This window comes from Ranitomeya imitator, chromosome 1 (assembly GCF_032444005.1).
Source record: "Ranitomeya imitator isolate aRanImi1 chromosome 1, aRanImi1.pri, whole genome shotgun sequence".
Classification (NCBI taxonomy): Eukaryota; Metazoa; Chordata; class Amphibia; order Anura; family Dendrobatidae; genus Ranitomeya; species Ranitomeya imitator.
Genome location: NC_091282.1, coordinates 695,022,261 through 695,044,708, shown reverse-complemented (window position 1 = coordinate 695,044,708; position 22,448 = coordinate 695,022,261). Strand labels below are relative to the sequence as shown.

Sequence of the window (22,448 nt, the reverse complement as noted above, 5' to 3'; positions counted from 1 at the left end):
CAGGCTGTCAAATGTCGTTTAACATCCCCACCTGTATCATTCACTCTTGTCCCTAACCCAGGTGACACAGTGCATTCAGAAGGGGTTCTCAGTAAAGTCGCTTCACACCCTGGGTCTATCAGTCCCACCACACTTTCTCCATCCAAAGAAAAGGTGCACTGTCTTGACAAAACATTTGCTGAGCAATTCACAGTATAGCATGGACCTGCATAGCACAACTGCGCCAGGGGCCCACCAGTCTGCACCACCCCTTTAACTTCAGCAGGCTCCGCCCTTTTTTTGGATTCCACCCCGTTTAGGGTCACCACCCCTTTTTGGGCAACTACTACCTTTTGGGATACCGCCCCCTTTTGGACTCCACCCCTTTTTTGGCAACCATCCTTTTTGGATTTTCTGCACTATTTTTGGAACACTTCCCTTTTAGGGACACCACCTCTTCCTTGGGGTACACCTCGTGGACTCCCCACGGTACTCTACAGCACCAGTTCACACAGTATAGAAAAACGTCTCTTGGGTCGCACTGGCCCTTTAAGAGTCTGCACAACCTGGAACACAAAAAAAATTATTATTTCTTTTTTTCAACACTTCAACAGCTCCTGCTGGCAATCACAAGCTGCTGCTGCTGAACCTCTTGCTGTAACTGCAGCTGCACTCCACAATGCTCTGTACGGCTCCACCGCACACTTTGTGGACCCGCTGATCCACAGCAAGACGCTTGTCACCTTTGTAACCCCGCCGAGTTACAGCAAGACGCTTGTCACCTTCGTAACCCTGCCGAGTTACAGGGATTACAGCACAAACACACTTTCTCCCTGATCCCGATCAGTATTACATACGGTTGTCAGACCGTCGATTCCTCTAGCACTGCACATGTGCTTCTTGGGGCGTTGCCCACATTCGAAACACCAATTGTAGCGTTTCCCTTACTTCGGGTCTTGGGGGACACTCGCTTTGCACGGGAATAACGCATACAGGTACGATTTCTCACACAAATTAAGTCCGTTCCGGTTTATTAAAACGTCATAAACCGCACCGTAAGCCAGGTTACACACAGTCTGTTACTTTAACACGTGCGGCTTTACAAAACATTCAGTAGTCACGTCTTTTCTCTTCATTAGCATTACACAATTACTTGTGGGACTACAGGTCCCAGCACACCAACTTAACTTCAGACTGACAGCGAGAGTGTCTTCCTCTGCAACACACACCGGCCATTTACACTCCTGCCGAACTTTGTCTCATCACATTTATACCTCCAAGCGCATCTTGAAGTGTGCACACAGCGCCCCCTGGCTGTAACGTGGGTCACTGCACCACATGGAGTAAACGATAAAATGCAATCTTATTCTTCCAATGAGCATGGAATAAAATATGATCACTGTTCAGTGATCGGAGGGTCAGAAGTTTTTGTTTTAACGGGCTGCTCTTACATGCTACGTCTACTGTATACCTCATAAAATAACACAATTTATGTATATGGGGGGTGAGATTATGTTTTTCTCAGTGTATATGTTTGTGTTTCTGCTTCAATTCATAACTACCAATGCCTCATTATAATATCCTCCTTCTTGATGTTTTGAAGTTGTAGGATTTAAAAGGATTTTATATTCCCTCCCTGTTTGAAGGTTAAAAACACGTTACCTGTTACCTATAGGGGTAAAAATAAGTCTGTTCTTTGGTACACTATGGGCATTTCATTCATTTATATATGCCCCCTTTTATCCATCACAATGTTATATACTTCTTCCTGACCGGAAGTGACGTTGCTATCTCACTCCGGCCGGAAGTGACGCTTGCGTGTCTCGGTGCGCTTCACGCCGGCCTCTAGTGGCTGGGAAGATCGCGCGACACACTATGCCCTGTAAACCTGAAGTGTAACCTTGCGGTTTATCGATGCGCTCCACAGGACGCACCGGATGTGAATCCCATAAGGCGTCTTATTTAAAGCCATCCATCCACGTGCGGTAAGTCCGCCCCGTCACTCTGGTGTGTGATGGTTTGCACACACCTTATCACTATGTAACGGCTTCTCCCCTGATGACGAAGCCTAGAGAAACGCGTCGGGAGATTAATTTGTGAGGGAGGTTTAGAATATGGTCGGGTGTAAATCCAATGAATGGAGTATTGTATGGACATTTGGAGGCCTCCCCCTATGAATATGGACACCCCTGGACCGATCTACCTCCTGTTTTGAAGGAAAGAACTACGGTACTTTTTGGGTGAGATTGTTCCTTTATATACTGATTTATTTTGTGTTGTCCTTTCTACTATAATCTGAATATGATATATGCAGCTTGTAAGGCAATTGGTGAAGACGCCTAATGGTATTTTTTCTTTGGCGGTGTATGTATATATTTTTGAAAAAGGTTTTTCCTTTTCTCATCACCATGCTATATAGATTTGCAGCGCTCTGTGGGAGTTTTTATTAGCATGTGAATTGTGTGTGGTCTTTTTAGGTATTTATGTTGGTATAATTAGGGTCCTCGTGACTTTTTATAGCCTGCAAGTAAGTTCTTAGCTCCATAACCCCCCAAAAAAACCTGAATAAGGAGCTGCCTGAAAAAGCTGAGCCTACCTCCATAAAGAATAAATGGAATGGTGGGTGAATATGCACACTGCCACTATTAGGGATAAAAGTTACCCCTTCTGCCGATTGATGCACGTCCAAGCAATCAGACCCTTTCCGATCAACAACTTATCACCTAACTTATTTTTGCCAGACAACCCCTTTAATTCAGTAGGAGGTATGTAATACATTTGTATCTGCTGATTAACAGGACAATGGGTTATTTTACCCTGAGGGCTTGTCTTCTTGGGATCAGCCATGTAGATTAGTAAATTGATGTTTAAAATGTTAAATATTTGCAAAATTGTAAAATACATTTTTATAGTTTAGGGAGGAGCTTCAAGTGGAATTTAATCTGGTATTAATGTGAGTATAATAATATAATTGGCTTCAGAAACCTTATGATATAAATAATGTTAGAAATGTGTTTATTCAACCTGTCGTATAAAGTGATATTTTGGAAAAGATTTGGAAACATTTTGGCCTAAAATACATAGTCAATTTGGTCATCTTTCATAAAGTGTGCACCATCTGCAGATAAATTAATTAGAAAACATGATTTGATAGATCATTAATGGGATAATGCCATGAATAGACCAGAGTCGGTGGTTGTTATTACTTAGTAGCCTCAATTGCAGATGACGCTGGTGTTCCTTTTGCGATAGGTTCTGATCTATAAGATGGTTTAATGTCTATGTCATAGGAGTATGCAATCAAATTCATAGTAAAATAATAAGTGCTATATAGAAATGTTTCACAAATAATCCAGTGGAAATCTTTACCCAATGGAGCATCAATCATGACAAAGGCAAATACACAGACCAAAGTGGAAACAGACATATCAATTATCTTCTCAGAATACCTATTATAGTTGGATATAAATCTTAGGTTTATGCTACACAAAAAAAATAAATCAATGTGCAGCTGTGAATTGGGCATTGACTTTTAAATATTGTCTTTTTTTTTTCCAGCCCAGAATCAAGGAAACAAGTCACCACTAATGGAGTCCTGGTTGTAAGTGATACAAATGTTTTAAAAAAGTTGTAGTATTAACATAATGTGTGAATCTATACATTAGCAGGTGTCTTTTCTGGCATGCTAATCTCTTGATAATTTAGGTAGTTGTATTTTTAAAACAAAATCCAAGAAAATAACAAAGTGAGCATATACCCTGTAGTAAGTAAATAAGAAAGTAGTAATCATACATGTAAAGAACATAAGGTACTTAGTTAACACTATTTTGATCAAAGAAGCGTTAAAGCCATCCCACTGTGACAAGGTGTACCCCAATTGTGATGGTCCTATCCTATCTCTAATATTAAAACCTCACCGTGTGTTACCTGACCTCAATGTAGATAAGGCCAGAGCAGGATAAAGGACCGACTGTTCAGACAGCTCTCCATGGGAAGATATATAGATGAAATTCCTAGTTCAAAAAGAGGAGCCACACCCCTGTTTGTACAAAGTATGAGAAACTACAGCAAAACCAAAAAAATGAGCCGGAACATACAGTCCAGATCAAAAGCTCATCAAGAGAATGCCAAGAGTGTGCAAAGCAGTCATCAAAGCAAAAGGTGGCTACTTTGAAGAACCTAGAATATAAGACATAATTTCAGTTGTTTCACACTTTTTTTGTGAAGTATATAATTCCACATGTGTTAATTCATAGTTTTGAGGCCTTCAGTGTGATTGTACAATTTTCATAGTCATGAAAATACAGAAAAATCTTTAAATGAGGTGTGTCCAAACTTTTGGTCTGTACTGTAAGTTGATATACAGAGTGTGAAATAAGTATTGAACACATCACCAATTTTCTAAGTAAATGTATTTTTAAAGGTGTTGGTGACATTAAATTCTCACCAGATGTCGATAACAACCCATCCAATCCACACAGGCAAATAAATCAAACCCTAGATGTCTACACATTAGGCTATGTGTAATATTAAGACATTACATAGGGAAAAAGTATTGAACACATTAAGAAATAGAGGTGCAAAAAGCCATGGAAAGTCTGGACACCAGCTGAAATCTATCAGTAATTAGAAGGCAACCCTGCCACTTAGTGACAAATAATATCAGCTGATTCAGCTGATGGCCTATAAAAATGTGTCTCATTACCAAGGTGTCACACAAGGAACATCTTTTGATGTGTAAAACCAGAGCGCTGCCTCAAGACCTTTGCAACCGTATTATTGCAAAGCATATCGATGGCATTGATTACAGAAGAATTTCTAAACTACTGAAGGCTTCAGTGAGCCCTATTGCAGCCACAATCTGAAAGTGGAAAGAACATAAATTTACTATAAGCGGCCATGATTTCAGACAGAAAAGTTAAAAGAATTATGAGAACATTTGTCTGAGAGCCTAGGACCATCTGTGGAGAGCTACAGAAAGACCTAGATTTAGCAGGTACAGGTATTTCATAGAAAACTATAAGTAATGCACTCAACCTTCATGTCCTGCATGCACAGTCATCACGCGAGACTCCATTACTGAACAAAAACCATGTTCACGTGTGAAAGGAAGGATGAATGCGCAAATGTACAGAAACCTTCTTGGGAAAAATCTGTTGCTATCTACCAGGAGAAGATGAAACATGGGTGGAAATTTCAGCAAGACAATGATCCCAAACACACAGCCAAGGAAACTCTCAATGGGTTTCAGAGAAAAAAAAAATGAAAATAAAGCTGCTAGAATGGCCCAGCCAATCACCGGACCTGAATCCAATAGAAAATTTATGAAAGGAGCTAAAGCTCAGATTTCATAGAAGGCTCCCACTCGACCGTTAGCATTTGAAGAGTGTTTGTAATAATTCAGCCATCATCTGCTGGGAAAGATGTGGGCTCGCAAAGTCAGGAGCCCCGACATTTGACGTAACTGTATGTTGGGAAGGGGTTAAAATTATAAACTGGAACCATTTAAGTGTGGCCCTGGTCGAAATTAATAGAGAGACCCCACATTCCAAGACACATTTAGGGTGTGTTTACAGGGGCCAATTTCAAGTCATTAAATGAGCACTAGTGATGAGCGAATATGCTCGCATAACGTCTTATCCGAGCATGCTCTGGTGTTATCCAAGCATCTGGGAGTGCTCGTATATTATGTTCGAGTCCCTGTGGCTGCATGATTTGCGGCTGCTAGACAGCCTCAAGACATGTGGGGGTTGCCTGTTTGTTATGCAGTCCCCACACGTGTTGAGGCTGTCTAGCAGCCGCAAATCATGCAGCCACAGACACTCGAACATAATATACGAGCACTCCCAGATGCTTGGATAACACCAGAGCATGCTCGGATAAGATGTTATGTGAGCACGTTCGCTCAACACTAAGGAGCACCAATTAACTATATATGGATTATTCTATACTTGTTTACTGGCGTGTTAACACAAGCTGACGATCGTGCTGTCTCCATAGAATATCATGTTTCTGCCAGCACATTTACACTGGATAATGTGTTGTCGATAAGTGATTTTTTGATCCAGCATAATTGATGCAATCACCTCACACATGAGGGTTTTGCATGATTACACGGGAAAATAATCGAGCATGAGCACTCCTATGGACGCTTGTTCTCCAATCGCATTGTCTAAAAGGCCATTACTATGAAGCTAATCAGGAGGACTGTGGTGGTGATTGCGAGGCTTCCTATGAGCTCCTTCACTTTACTAGATGTAATGTCCGGTCTGGGATATTCAGTCACAAGATGTAGATCAGACACTCGGCACCCCTGCCAATCAGCTGATATAGCTCCATTTAATATGTAGATGATGTGCTGGGTATTGTAGTACAACCCCATTCACCTGCATTACTAAAGGTCATCAGTTTCTTGTGACTGGACAATTCTTTTAACAGTGAGTTAGAAAGTCTATGCTATTATGCCCACTGGTGGCTGTTGCTGGCTGCCAATTGTGTGACTCTGCTCTGCTGCCAACCCACTGGACCTGTAGCATCTGTCTAGGTCCTGGCGGGGCCCCGTTAGGAAATTAGCAAATACCTTGTTTGCCCCCTACCTCCAAGAACGGCTCTGATTATAAGATGTTGGTGATATATGAATATTTCTTTCAGTGTCCCGAGATGGTGTTTCTGGAAGTGGAAGTGGAGAAACAAAGGAAAGAACCCTTTAAAAGTAAGTGTGATCAAATTGCACAAATTTTGCTTATTCTCTTTTTCTACAAATTACAAAAATGAGATGTTTTTCAAAATTGTTAACATGCAAACATACAGAATAACATTCATAACATAGTAGTCCAGTTAAAAAGAGGACACTAAATATGGGTTTTATCTCCTAACGCTGAATCATGACTCAACAGTACTCTCTCATTTCCTTTGCTAAGACTGGAGGGCTGTTTGCCTTTTCCCTACATTCCATTACTTTCAGGTGGGTTTGGTGCCTTGCAGATATCACATGGCAGGTTAGAAACAAAAAAAAAGAAAGAAAACAACATATTATTGGCTTATCACGCTATACTTACGGTAGTTTCAACCAATAACTAGACAAAAAAAATTAAATGAATCTTTTTATCAATGACTTCCCATTTCCAGCAACTGTCGTCCATGGGCCAAAAATTGTAGATTGTTTACAAAGCCAATTAAAATTGTCTGTATCTGCCAGCACATACATGTTCTTCTGACTAAATTAGAATATCATCAAAAAGTTAATATATTTCAGTTCTTCAATACAAAAAGTGAAACTCGTATATTATATATATTACAAACAGAGTGATCTATTTCAAGTGTTTGTTTCTGTTTATGTTGATGATTATGGCTTACAGCCAATGAAAACCCAAAATCCATTGTCTCAGTAAATTAGAATACTTTATAACACCAGCTTGAAAAAATATTTTAAAATCCTCAATGTTGGCCTACTGAAATGTATGTTCAGTAAATGCACTCAATATTTGGTTGGGGCTCCTTTTAATTACTGCATCAATGCAGTGTGGCATGGAAGTGATCATCCTGTGGCACTGCTGAGGTGTTATGGAAGCCCAGGTTGCTTTGATAGCAGCCTTCAGCTAATCTGCATTGTTGGGTCTGGTGTCTCATCTTCCTTCTGACAATACGCCATAGATTCTCTATGGGGTTAAGTTCAGGCGAGTTTGCTGGCCAATCAAGCACAGTGATACTGTTGTTTGTAAACCAGGTATTGTTACTTTTGGAAGCGTGGATAGGTACTAAGTCCTGCTCAAGAATGAAATTTCCATCTCCAAAAAGCTTTTTGGCAGATAGAAGCATAAAGTGCTCTAAAATTTCCTGTTAAGGTACCATCACACTCAGCAACTTTGCAATGAGAACGACAACAATCCGTGACGTTGCAGCGTCCTGGATAGCGATCTCGTTGTGTTTGACACGCAGCAGTGATCTGGATCCCGCTGTGCCATCGCTGGTCGGAGCTAGAAGTCCAGAACTTTATTTCGTCGCCAGATCGGTGTGTATCGTCATGTTTGACATCAAAAGCAACGACGCCAGCAACGTTTGACATGGAACTAACAACCAGCGAGAACGATAAGTGAGTCGCCATTACGTCACTGGATCGCTCCTCATCGTTCTGGAGCTGCTGTGTTTGACGTCTCTACAGCGACATAAAGAGTGACGCTCCAGCGATCGGCTCGTTGTCTATATCACTGCAGCGTCGCTGAGTGTGACGGTACCTTTAGACTGCTGCGCTGACTTTGGTCTTGATAAAACACAGTGGACCTACACTAGCAGATGACATGGCTCCTCAAACCATTACTGATTGTAGAAACTTCACACTAGACCTCGAGTAGCGTGGATTGTGTGCCTCTCCACTCTTCCTCCAGACTCTGGGACCTTGATTTCCAAATGAAATGCAAAATTTACTTTAATCTGAAAACAACACCCTGGACCACTAAGCAACAGTCCTGTTCTTTTTCTCCTTGGCCCAGGTAAGACACTTCTGGCGTTGTCTATTGGTCATGAGTGGCTTGACACAAGGAATGCGCCATTTGTAGCCCATGACCTGAATTTGTCTGTGTGTGATGGCTCTTGGAAAAAATGAATCCAGCAGCTGTCCACTCCTTGTGAATCTCCCCTAAATTTTTGAATGGCCTTTTTTAACACTCCTTTCAAGGCTGCGGTTACCCTGGTTGCTTGTGCTCTTTTTTTTCTACCACACTTTTTCCTTCCACTCAACTTTTCATTAATATGCTTGGATACAGCACTCTGTGAACAGCCAGCTTCTTTAGCAATGACCTTTTGTGGCTTACCCTCCTTGTGGAGTGTGTCAATGACTGCCTTCTGGACATCTGACAAGTCAGCAGTCTTCCCCATGATTGTGGAGTCTACTGAAACGGACTAGGGACCTTTTTAAACGCTTAGGAAGCCTTTGCAGGTGTTTTTGTTAATTATTCTAATTTACTGAGATAATGACTTTTGGGTTTTCATTGGCTGTAAGCCATAATCATCAACATTAACAGAAATAAACACTTGAAATAGATCACTCTGTTTGTAATGGCTCTAAATAATATGAGTTTCACTTTTTGTATTGAAGAACTGAAATTAACTTTTTGATGATATTCTAATTTAGTGAGAAGCACTTGTATCTTAAATCTATGATCCGCTTTTAAGCAGTTCCTGTTTATTTGCTAATATTGCAATAGCATTGTTTATAGCCTTCTCTCCCCCATGCACTTTATATAGCGCTCCTGTGTTCTCTGTGAGAGAAACACTGGCAGATTTCTTTAGCGGCAGCTTATCTCTTAGATAACAAAAGGATTGGCAGTTTCGGACGTGCCAACATCATCTCCCATGCATATTAGACTTTTGGCTGAACTCATTCATGTTAGGGGGTTTAGCCCAAGTTAGGCTAATGTGGATGAGGGGTATCAAGGATTTCACATTTGCATCAGAGGCTCCCTTTGCAAATTCTGGCAGTAAAGCTAAAGCCATGATATGGGCGTGACAGATTACAGATGTTTCTATGGTTTGCACACCTTTGACCCCAATATCTTGAAAACTATAATCATGCTTTACCTATAAGATGCAAAGTCTAAAGGTCTCCATACACATTAGACCAGTCTTCCTCAACTCCAATCCTCAAGAGACCCTTGACACATCATATTTTCACAATTTGGTTAGTATGGAATTATCATCTGGTTAATACTAAAGAAATCCTGAAAACATGATCTATTGTTGACTCTTGAGGACTAGAGTTAGGGAACACTGCATTAGACTATGTCGGCTGATTCTACCGATATCAACGGGTTCGGCCGACAGTCTAATGTCTATGGGAGAGATGTTGATCTGGCATGTCTGAGTTTGGACTGCCGATTTTATTTTTCTCCCAGACATAAGTCTGACATGTTGGCCACCATCTTTCTTAGAGGAAATAGGAGCATTCTCTCGCCCAAGAGACGACTGACGTGGCTGTCAGCCAAGTGATCGACCAATGCACTGTTTGGCAGTCAACCATCTAATGTGTATGACCGGTTTAGAACTAGAATTTACAGCTGGGTAGCTATGGACTATTTTTAGACAGCATGGATTATATTAAAGCTTGACAGGACAGGAGCCCAGTTCCTAGACTTGCTCTCTTTATCTGTAATGGTGCAAGTGTGTACACGTCAGATCTTATAGAAGCAAAACAGATGACTAGACAAAGCAATAGTCATTTCATGTAGAAGTTCACATTAGTGAATAGGCTTATGGTGCAATAAAAGATTATCCTAGGTGAAGACAGGTTACAAAGAGACTAAATATAACTCCTTTTGAGATTGATACTAGAAATAGAATGCTATTACTCTAATACATTCACTTAGATCTTATTCTGTTACATCCGCAGATAAAACAGAGCTGGCCCTCTCTGTACGAGGCTCCTTTGAGGATTCACACAAGATATTACTACAGTCAGGCTCTAGTCATGAACTGAATTCACGTGAAACTGCAGTTTTTCATTTTCCAAGAGAATTAGGAGCAGAAATGACAGCTTCCCTGAGCCGAGTTTACTCCTCCTTCGATGTGACCTTTGTAAGTTGTCTAGCCAATTCTAAATTCTCAGTAGAGGACTTTGGAGATAAAATAGATTAGCAGACATTCATTAGCTTTCAATAAAGGATGGTACATAGGGTAGATATATTGGTGGTAATGACGAGTGCTGTCCATTTTACTGGGGGCTCCCTGGCCAGGAGAGGAAACAAAGTATACAGACATAACAGTATGTGATGATCACAGCTGCTGTTTCTTGTGAAGTAACACATTTTCCTCCCTGTTTTACACAAGAATGAGTGTTTCTGCCAAGTCTCCTGCCTTCTGAGCTCATCATAAATCAAGTCAGTGACATATGAGCTCAGCGGCAGCCGGAGATCCTACTGGATTTCTGATGAGCTCAGGGGACTGGAGACAAGGCAAGAACACTCACTCCTGTGTTAAAACAGACAGTAAAATGTTTTAACTCACAGAAAGCAGCCACTGCTATATCGTCTGTATAATATCATCAGATTATTGTATATATATCGTATATATATCGTATATATTGTATATATATTGTATCTATATCGTCAGATTATTGTACTTGTTTTATTATGTATACCCCTCCTCACATGTAAAGCGCCATGGAATAAATGGCGCTATAATAATAAATAATAATAATAATAATAATAATCATTTATTCCTCCACTGTCCAGGAATTGTGGCACTTGTTGATCGTTGACCTGCATGGTCAGACACAGCCATTACACAGTGCATAGCGGGGCAAATTTATATGATCAGCTCAGCACAGGAACATTTTTAACACATCCAGTTGTGGAAATTATTATTATTATTATTATAACATCTATTGATTAAAATGTACTTGGTTTGTGGGACAATCCCTTTAATACTAATCCAATGACAGCACCGCGTTAAGTAATTGCTAGTTAGGCTATTTTCAAATTTTTATCACTATCTAAAGCAGGTTATCATGTATTTCCATGTAAAACTGCAATGATGGCTTTTTCTAGGTCAAGTGTAGTGTTACATATCCATGTGCAGTGCTACAGTCCAATATTATTTGTGCAAAAATAAGCATCCATCCTCCAGCCATCTCCACATTTATTCACTTAATATTACATCATGGGTGTAATGATAAGAGTTGCATAGATTACCCATGGGTAGTGTTGAGCGATACCGTCCGATACTTGAAAGTATCGGTATCGGATAGTATCGGCCGATACCCGAAAAGTATCGGATATCGCCGATACCGATATCCGATACCAATACAAGTCAATGGGACACCAAGTATCGGAAGGTATCCTGATGGTTCCCAGGGTCTGAAGGAGAGGAAACTCTCCTTCAGGCCCTGGGATCCATATTAATGTGTAAAATAAAGAATTAAAATAAAAAATATTGATATATTCACCTCTCCGGCGGCCCCTGGACATCACCGCGGGTAACCGGCAGGCTTCTTTGTTTAAAATGAGCGCGTTTAGGACCTGAGAATGACGTCGCGGCTTCTGATTGGTCGCGTGCTGCTCATGTGACCGCTACGCGACCAATCAGAAGCCACGACGTCATTCGCAGGTCCTAAATTCCTAGAATGAGGAGTTTAGTGCCTGAGAATGACGTCGCGGCTTGTGATTGGTCGCGTGCTGCTCATGTGACCGCTACGCGACCAATCAGAAGCCACGACGTCATTCGCAGGTCCTAAATTCCTAGAATGAGGAGTTTAGTGCCTGAGAATGACGTCGCGGCTTGTGATTGGTCGCGTGGCGGTCACATGAGCGGCACGCGACCAATCAGAAGCCGCGACATCATTCTCAGGTCCTAAACGCGCTCATTTTAAACAAAGACGCCTGCCGGTTACCAGCGGTGATGTCCAGGGGCCGCCGGAGAGGTGAATATATCAATATTTTTTATTTTAATTCTTTATTTTACACATCACTATGGATCCGATACCGATTCCCGATACCACAAAAGTATCGGAACTCGGTATCGGAATTCCGATACCACAAGTATCGGCCGATACCCGATACTTGCGGTATCGGAATGCTCAACACTACCCATGGGCATTGTATCTGTGTGTTTTCTGACAATAAGGACAGAAGTATTCTATGAGTGATACCTTGATTGGCTAACCAGAAAATAATGTTTGTAGCTTTCAGAGCACAGTGGCTCCTTCTTCAGGCAAGATTACAAATAGATTAATAAGAAACAAGCACATTTAAAGAATACTACAGGAGGACATTTGTTAGGGGGTGGGAAGTGTGATGAGTCCATAGATAAGCAAAGGTAATCAAATTAAGCATTTTCTTACAAATGGAGAGGCAGTGGGAAAAATGTTCTTAGTTAACCCATATTCCATAGAGATCACAAATTGAAAGACATATTCCCTGAACTACCACTTTTCTCCTTCAAACAGTCCCCTAACTTAAGGAATCTGCTTGTCAGAAGTGTCCTCTCATCACCATCAGTGACTGGCACATTCCCCTGTAACAATAAAAAATGCAAGACGTGTACCCACATATTCTCAACAAATATAGTCCGTGTACCAAACACAAATCAGGACTATAAGGTCAATGGCTCCTTTTCTTGTACATCCTCCAACGTGGTGTACATGATACAATGTACGAGGTGCCCTGGGAGTATTTATATTGGGGGGAAACTATGCAAAGACTACAAACTAGGATGAATCTACACAGACACACAATCAGGAATGAAATGGACACACCGGTGGGAAAACATTTCTCTGGACCTGGACACAGTATGACAGATTTAAAAGTCTTAATACTAAAAGGTAATTTTAAGGACCACAGGGAAAGAAAAAATTGGGAATACAAACTAATGAATATGTTTAATTCGTTGACACTAGGACTCAACTTAACACCTGGATTTATGAGTCACTACATGGATACAATTCACACCTCCACTAGACAGACTCCAGATAACTAAGGGTACCGTCACACTATACGATTTACCTACGATCACGACCAGCGATACGACCTGGCCGTGATCGTAGGTAAATCGTAGTGTGGTCGCTGGGGAGCTGTCACACAGACAGCTCTCCAGCGACCAACGATGCCGAGGTCCCCGGGTAACCAGGGTAAACATCGGGTTACTAAGCGCAGGACCGCGCTTAGTAACCCGATGTTTACCCTGGTTACAAGCGTAAAACTAAAAAAAAACAAACAGCACATACTTACATTCTGGTGTCCGTCAGGTCCCTTGCCGTCTGCTTCCCGCACTCACTGACTGCCGGCCGTAAAGTGAAAGTGAAAGCACAGCCGCTGTGCTCTGCTTTCACTTTACGGCCGGCAGTCACAGTGTGGGAAGCAGACGGCAAGGGACCTGACGGACACCAGAATGTAAGTATGTGCTGTTTGTTTTTTTTTAAGTTTTACGCTTGTAACCAGGGTAAACATCGGGTTACTAAGCGCGGCCCTGCGCTTAGTAACCCGATGTTTACCCTGGTTACAAGCGAACGCATCGCTGGATCGCATCGCTAGATCGGTGTCACACACACCGATCTAGCGATGACAGCGGGAGATCCAGCGATGAAACAAAGTTCCAAACGATCTGCTACGACGTACGATTCTCAGCAGGATCCCTGATCGCTGCTGCGTGTCAGACACAGCGATATCGTAACGATATCGCTGGAACGTCACGAATCGTACCATCGTAGCGATCGAAATGGCAGTGTGTGACGGTACCCTAAGAACATTATTCCCACTGCCTCTCCATTTGTAATAAAATGCCTAATTTGATTACCTTGGCTTATCTATGGACTCATCACACTTCCCACCCCCTAACAAATGTCCTACTGTAGTATTCTTTAAATGTTGTGCTTGTTTCTTATTGATCTATTTGTAACTACCTGAAGAAGGAGCCTCTGTGCTCTGAAAGCTTGCAAACATATTTTCTGGTTAGCCAATAAAGGTATCACTCCTAAAATACTTCTGTCATCATTGGGCAGAAAAGTATTCACATCGATTTTTCTGGCTAACACAGTACCACAATACAATTTGTTATTGTACATCCTGACAATAAGGTACATTTTTGTCAGGTATGCCACGAAACCACATCATGACTACTTTAACTTTTCTTTCAGAGCAGCGAAACAGAAAATGATGGTTTTAATCAAACCACTGTACCCCTCAGTTTAATCTCTCCTGTGGAGAATTATATTAATGTTCAAGTACCTGCAATGGAAGTAAGTAGCGCTTGATTGGAAACTGAAGATTTATATTTTTCACAAGTAACTGATCGTAAGTAGAATTACCAAGTTAATCTCATGCCATCAGCTCACTGCCTTTCACATTTTAATTTACATTAAGATATGTAAGTGTAGTAATTTTGGGACAACCGCTGCCTAATGGTGTTCAATTCCCCCTTCTAACAAAGGTGTAGCAAAGGGAATTCAGCGATGTCAGTGTTTGCAGTTCTCAATTTACTCTTTACATACAGTGGTCAATAGTGACTGCTGTATGTAAAGTGTATGACAGAGGGAGATTGCTCCCTCTGTAAGTCCATCGGCTCCCTGCAGCGCAATTGAAGGGAGCCACTATTTGCTATGGCAACCTGAGGCGTAACAATGACCTTGAGTGTACCAAAAATCAAGCCTAGTAGATCATTCACAATCTATTAGGTATCCTATCAGTTTTACACTCACAGGCTAGATAATACTCTGTATATAAGTAATGTAGGATTTTATTTATGTGATCTAAGGACCTAGAGACTAATAAATGTTGCAACAAAAAAATAAAAATGTTTTTAAGTGTTTAACAAATTAAATAAAAATATCCTATGTTTCAGAATAAAGAGTTGTTTAATCCAATAATAAAACAAATGCACCAAAAAAGGCATCTATCCGGTATTAGTGGTTCAATAATCACCTATACAATTCAATTATACCATTATTCATCTCTCCTTGTGAACTCCACAAATTAACAAACTGAAAAACGCCAGAATTGACATTTTTGTTCATTTCTCCTCACGTATAATTAAACAAATCATACAAGAGAAACAACAGCACATTACGCAAAAGCTCTGTACTCAGAAAAATGAAGTTACGGCTGTCAGTACATAATGAGAAAAAAAAGTCAATTTTCTTTTGCAAAAATAATAAAACATAAAAAAATTGAATACAAAGTCATCAAAAGTCACCAAAAATGGCACCAGTGAAAAGTATTTGCCCTTAAAAAACTCTGCTGACTGAAAAATGCTCACCTCATGACTCAGAATATAGCGACACAAGACTTTTTTTTAATTTATTGTACAAAAGTAGTAAAACAAATAAAATTTGGTATCACCATAATCACGCTGACCCAGAGAATAAAGTGAACACTACTTGTACAGCAAAAAGAACGCATAAAATTGAAAATGACGAAAAACATGTTTATTTTTCCTATTTATTCCCACACAGAGTTAATAAAATATGGGCATTAGGTTGTAAGTATCACAAAATGGTGACACTGACCAAATAAAAAAAATAAGCCTTCATATAGCAACGTTAACGGGACAAAAAAAGTTAGGACTTTGGGAACATGACACTGAAAAAATGGCAAAAAAAATGTGTGGACATTAAAGGGAACCTGTCACCCCCAAAATCGAAGGTGAGCTAAGCCCAACGGCAACAGGGGCTTCGGTGCAGGCGTACTTCTCTGTCCTGTTGAGGGCAGCATAAAGTACTGCGGTGCGCAGGCGCCGGGCCTCTCTGACCTTTCCCGGCGCCTGCGCACTGCAGTACTTTGCTCTGCCCTCAACAGGACAGACAAAGTACGCCTGCGCCGGAGCTGCAGCAGGAAGACCAGAAGAGGACATCATCGTAAGAAGAAGGGAGGCCCCGGACCGGACCGCAACGCCCATCTGACCGGACCGCAGCGGGACCGCCCCTGGGTGAGTATAATCTAACCTCTTTTTCTCATCTTTCAGGATACATCGGGGGCTTATCTACAGCATTACAGAATGCTGTAGATAAGCCCCTGATGACGGTGGGCTTAGCTCACCTTCGATTTTGGGGGTGACAGATTCTCTTTAAGACCAAATTAGGTCTGACTTTTTTAAAGGGTTAATAAAAGAAATCACGAAGTAACCACCTAATCTTCATGGGCCTAATTATAGGGGGACATATACTTTGGCGGCCAGCTTTATGAGTGTATGGCTTGTTGAAACGGTAACTTTCCCCTTTTTGCTTGAGAATTGGGGGTTTATGATCACTGATCCATAAGATGATATGAAATGCTATATGTGCAAATTGCATCTTCAGAGAGAAAGAAGACTAGAACTTTAGCGAGATAATTTGCATATTTAATTTCCCAGAGGAGCATGCATGGCTTATAAGTTATCTCACTCTGACATGCCAGGCTTTGCTTGTCACTCTTCACAAAGTGAAACATTACCCCTATGAAACACTATAAAGTTTTGCAAAAAGATTGTCATCCTTTTCAGTAAGCACGGTGACAAAACTGATTAGTGCACTTTTTTGTTCCTCTTTCAGGGAAAGCCTTTGAACATGCAGATTCGATTAAATGAATGGTATAGTATTTTCTTTGTACAAGTGCTAGTTATCTGACAAAAAAAACAATTGTTTGTAACAAAAAAATATATATATACAAAGGTGTAAAAATACACATACTCTGTAATTAATTCTGTTACCAAATAGGGAAAGTGATGTGTGTATCCTACAGAGAAATTCATGCAGGAAATAACGGAACTTTTCATGTGATCGCTGTTTATCACACACAACAGCTCCATAGACTATACTGGGTACATATTCTATTCATAAAAAAACACAGTTAGAACATGTACGTGAAAAACGGATGTCTGAACGAGGCCTTACATGGCCGTTCTCGTGAAGATAACACCCATTTTAAATGAACTGTGAATTAATTTTCTTAAACAGCCACATCGCTGCGCTGTTAGTTACCGTATACGTTTCTAACTGATAACCCCTCCCATCATCAAGCTGTAGTGATGTGTAACCTTTTTGTTGGAAATTACATATTACTGTTTTTTTTTCAGTTTTGTGTTACTAAAGCAAGATTTGTTACACTGAATCGCTACTCAAGGACAAGCTGTGAAACAGTGTAGTCAGGAGGTCTGAAGTTATATAACACTAGATGGCGGCCCGATTCTAACGCATCGGGTATTCTAGAATATCTAGAATATGTATGTAGTTTATATATGAAGATTTCAGAATAATGCAATGAATACACAGGATTCGGCCGGCCGGGCGCGACCAATTAGCGAAGTGTGGTTCAAATCCCGCGGCAATTCACGGCTGGACTGCGCCTGTCGCTGATTTTTTTTCGGCCGGCCGCGACCAATCAGTGAAGCCAGGGCCAGCTGCAGGTTTTTGAGGGCCCCAGGCGAAAGTCTCACAGCTCATGTAGCATATAACACAGCCCACGTAGTATATAGCACAGCCTACGCAGTATATAACACAGCCCACATAGTATATAATAGCCACGTAGTATATAGCACAGCCACGTAGTATGTTGCACAGCGACGTAGTATATAGCACAGCCCACGTATTGTAGAGCACAGTGACGTAGTATATAACACAGCCCACGCAGTATATAACTCAGCCCACGCAGTATATAACACAGCCCACGTAGTATGTAACACAGCCTATGTAGTATAGAGCAATGTGGGCACCATATCGCTGTTAAAAAAATAATTAAAATAAAAAATAGTTATATACTCACCTTCTGGCGGCCCCTGGATCCAGCCCAGGCCTTTAGCAATGCTCCTTTCCCAGTAATGCCTTGCGGCAATAACCCGTGATGATGTAGCGGTCTCGCGAAACCGCTACGTCATCACAGGTTGTTGCCGCAATGCATTCTTGGGAGCGGAGCGTCGCGAGGAGCGGGAAAGGCTGCCGCGGGCGCCAGAAGGTGAGAATATAATGATTTTTTTATTATTATTATTTTTAACATTATATGTTTTTACTATTGATGCTGCATATGCATAAGTTGGTCACACTTACAAGGTTAATGGCAGTTTTAACAGACTGCGTTACACCGCATTATGCCACGGTGTAACGCAGTCCATTTAAAGGACTGCTAAAACGCTATGTGGGCGCTGACTGGAAGGGAGTATGGAGGGGGGACTGACTGGAGGGGAGTAGGGAGGGGCCAGTTTGCGGCCGGACTGTGCCTGTCACTGATTGGTCGTGCCCAACCAGCTGCGACCAATCAGCGACGCGGGATTTCCATGACAGACAAACAGACGGAAGTGGACCTTAGACGATTATATATATATATATAGATGAGGTTTGTAGTTCAGAGGGCCAATACAAAGTATCATCCAATCAAGTAACAATCCTGGGTCTAATGCCAGGAGGTTAAGTCAAGATGAGGGGATAAAAGAAATGGATAGTCAGAGGCCAAGTCCAGGGTCAGGCACATGAGGTCAGAGAGCATCAAGAGCAAAAGGGATAACACACATGAATAGTCGATAGTCAAGACAAATCCAGGGTCTGGTAACAAGATCAGGAAATCAGACACAGAGCAAAGCATACACATCACAGAGCAAAGCTACAGCTGAGAATGGACTGCTCATAGCTAGCCAGCTAAATAGCTAGCAAATTATCAAGAGACACACGGAGGAACGCTCCCAGGCTAGGACAGATTGAGCAGCAGGATTTTTAATCAAAATACTGACAGCTCAGCACACCCCAGCCTCAGATTGGGTGACTGGGCTGTCACTCACTACACTGACAGACCAGCCCACTCCAGATCTTATAGGGTGGTTGAGCTGTCACTTACAACGTCCCTGAGCCACACTGAGTGATGGAATCGTGACAGATGACTGTGATTACGAAAAGTTATTTTGCTTTCTAATATACATAATATTAACATTCCTCCCCATTTGCAACTACTTTTCTACTGTCAGCAAATTACATACAGAAGCATTAAACCCTTACATATGTTGACATGTTCTCAGCTAACAGAAAAAAAGCTAAAGGACAAAGCTAAGATAGGATGCTTGGAGGGTTAGTACTTCTGGAGAGAAGCAAGACTTAAACACCAAAAAAATGGAGGCTCACTATAATGAGTTGGATAATGTTTAGGCACAACTCTACTGGGATGCATGAATAGTAGTGATGAGCGAGTGTACTCGTTGCTCGGGTTTTCCCGAGAATTTTTTAGTGCTCGGAGATTTAGTTTTCATCCCGGCAGCTGAATGATTTACAGTTACTAGCCAAGCTGAGTACATGTGGGGATTCCCTAGCAACCAGGCAACCCCCACATGTACTCAGCCTGGCTACTAGCTGTAAATCATTCAGCTGTCAAGATGAAAACTAAATCTCCGAGCAGTCATAAATACTCAGAGGTCACCCGAGCGTGATCGGGGAAAACCCGAGCAAGGAGTACATTTGCTCATCACTAATGAATAGCCTTTCCTTGTTGGTCACAAGGCTCAGCCAAGATTGCAAAGAACTGATTGATTGCTTGCAAAAGGATTTCCACTAACCAAGACATTAATAGAGTGCAAATGATCCAGATGAAAGAAGTGAAAGAGATCCACAAAGACATCATACCCAATGATATGGGCAGCACGGTGGCGCAGTGGATAGCACAGCAGCCTTGCAGCGCTGGAGTCCTGGGTTTAAAGGACAACATCTGCAAAGAGTTTGTATGTTCTCTTCGTGTTTGCGTGGGTTTCCTCCGGGTTCTCCGGTTTCCTCCACACATTCCAAAGACCTACTGATAGGGAATTTAGATTGTGAGCCCCAACGAGGGACAGCAACGATAATGTGTGCAACCTGTAAAGTGCTGCGGAATATGTTAGCGCTATATAAAGATTATTAAAGATTATTATTATTGTTTATTGAAAGTGGGCTCAGAAAAAGAAACAATGTGTTTTGGATCACTGATGACCTCTTTGTCATGCTCAATACTCAGAGACGCATAGTTTTTTTTTCTGAGACCTTAAACGCTACCATTGTGTGTGACTTTTTTATGGATATCTTTCACTTCTTTCATCTGGAACATTTGCGTGTAATGGATGTCCTCACATCTTGGTTAGGGGTAAATCTATTGCAAGCCACCAATTAACTGTGCTCTCATTTGAGAAATGGACATAATAGTATTGAGTCTAATTAATGATTAGAACTAAATAAACCATAAATAGCTGCACAAATCTCGCTGGGAAGTTGCTGCAATATATCAGTATGCAGTCCAGGTTATTTAGGGTATAATCAGGACTTCAATATTGGCTAAACAAAAAAACAACTACACCTGATGGTAGAATTGTTTGCCACTTGGGATACTCTATGTCCCTATTCATTAAGATTGACGTTTTGCTTACCAGTCTTAATGACAAGTACACTGAAATAAGATGTGTCAAGTGAGCTTGATCTTACTACTAAAATCACAAGTGATCAGTTGCCTGTTTTTGAACCCACTATAGGCTATAGGAATTGCAGTGTTAGTGCGCAGTCAAATGGCTACATATATTTCTATGCAGCTATCACGCTCAGGGTGGGAGAGCTGCCGGCCAGTCAGTGCATTGTGTTCTGATCTCAGTCCAATTTAGACAGTCATCTGACTGCGCTCTTAGAGTTATGGCATTCATTTTGTAGGTAGTTTTTTTTCCCATCATGGAGACCTAATGAGCTAACATACAGATGATTCATGTAAATTTTGCATTTCCAAACTACATTTGGCACATGTAATGTTTTTGCTAGACAATTGTAAATGCACCTAAGTAATTCACAATTGACCTTCTCTCATTACCCACATAGAAGTAATTCTTCCCTAATACATGAGATGTTAAACAGTATAATGTATCTCTAGAATTAAAATAACTTTCAACTGATTTTTCCTTAAATATATTAATGTATTTCCAGTCCAGAAAAGCTTGATGTGAGATTGGGGTTTGACTTATGTGATAAAGAGAAAATATTCCTTCAAAAACGCCAAAGACGGGTAGCTGACGCATTGAAAAAAGTTCTACAATTGGAAGAAGATTTGACAGTTGAAGAGGTAAGGGTCATGTAAAATTAAATCATTTTTGCAGTGTTAACCCATACTTAGGAGTATGTGGGCCAGCCTCTGTGTGATTTTTTTTTTATAATCTTCTTTTACTTATCTTATTACCACTCTTGGTGTAATCGAGAGCAGAATTTCTTCTGCTGACTTCACATATAGAAATAAAATTGCACTTGAAAATGCACATGGCTAGGGACAGTAAGAGCCATGATGCTGGGTTCCAGAGGATTATGATTTCACAGAACTGATAGAAGGGTTTGTCATGTGCTGTCAGGGAGAGAGAGATAGGTGAACAACTAACTGATGTATAGAAATCAATGGACTGGAGAGAGATGGCTGGGATGTTAGGCGTTATCTTCTCTCCTGGAATCTAAGTACTGCACACTCTCAGCAAGGGTCTAGACAGGCACTGGTGGTCAATTTCCATGTATATAAGCTGTACTCTATGTAAGATAAAATTTGTTATTACAGAATAATTTACATACATAGATAACAGGGCATTTGAACAAACACACTGTTCAGGACAGTGAGAGTTATGATTAGGAGAACTGCTCTGGAAACTGCTCATGCTAGGGGGCTGTTGGGGAGGGAAGTGAGCAGATAACTGCTGCAATAAAATCAATGGGCTGGAGAGAGGTGACTGATATGTTAAGAGTTAACTCCTTTCCTGGAATGTAACTACTGTACACACCTGGCCAGGGTCTGAAGGTACCTTCACACATAACGATATTGTTAACGATATCGTTGCTTTTTGTGACGTAGCAACGATATCGTTAATGAAATCGCTATGTGTGACAGCGACCAACGATCAGGCCCCTGCTGGGAGATCGTTGGTCGCTGAATAAAGTCCAGAACTTTATTTCGTCGCTGGACTCCCTGCTGACATCGCTGGATCGGCGTGTGTGACACCGATCCAGCGATGTCTTCACTGGTAACCAGGGTAAACATCGGGTTACT

At 41.2% G+C, this 22,448-nt stretch overlaps 1 protein-coding gene across 1 annotated transcript in view; it reads left to right on the top strand.

The window, feature by feature from the left end:
- The window catches only part of LOC138642503 (cytosolic phospholipase A2 delta-like), a 139,719-nt gene that overhangs the window by 93,952 nt on the left and 23,319 nt on the right, over positions 1–22,448 (top strand). The window contains exons 5-11 of the mRNA XM_069730703.1: positions 2,892–2,932; positions 3,538–3,580; positions 6,631–6,691; positions 10,364–10,548; positions 14,603–14,704; positions 16,991–17,028; positions 21,350–21,485. Of these exons, the coding sequence (XP_069586804.1) occupies positions 2,892–2,932; positions 3,538–3,580; positions 6,631–6,691; positions 10,364–10,548; positions 14,603–14,704; positions 16,991–17,028; positions 21,350–21,485 (606 nt within the window). The remainder of the gene's footprint in view (positions 1–2,891; positions 2,933–3,537; positions 3,581–6,630; positions 6,692–10,363; positions 10,549–14,602; positions 14,705–16,990; positions 17,029–21,349; positions 21,486–22,448) is intronic.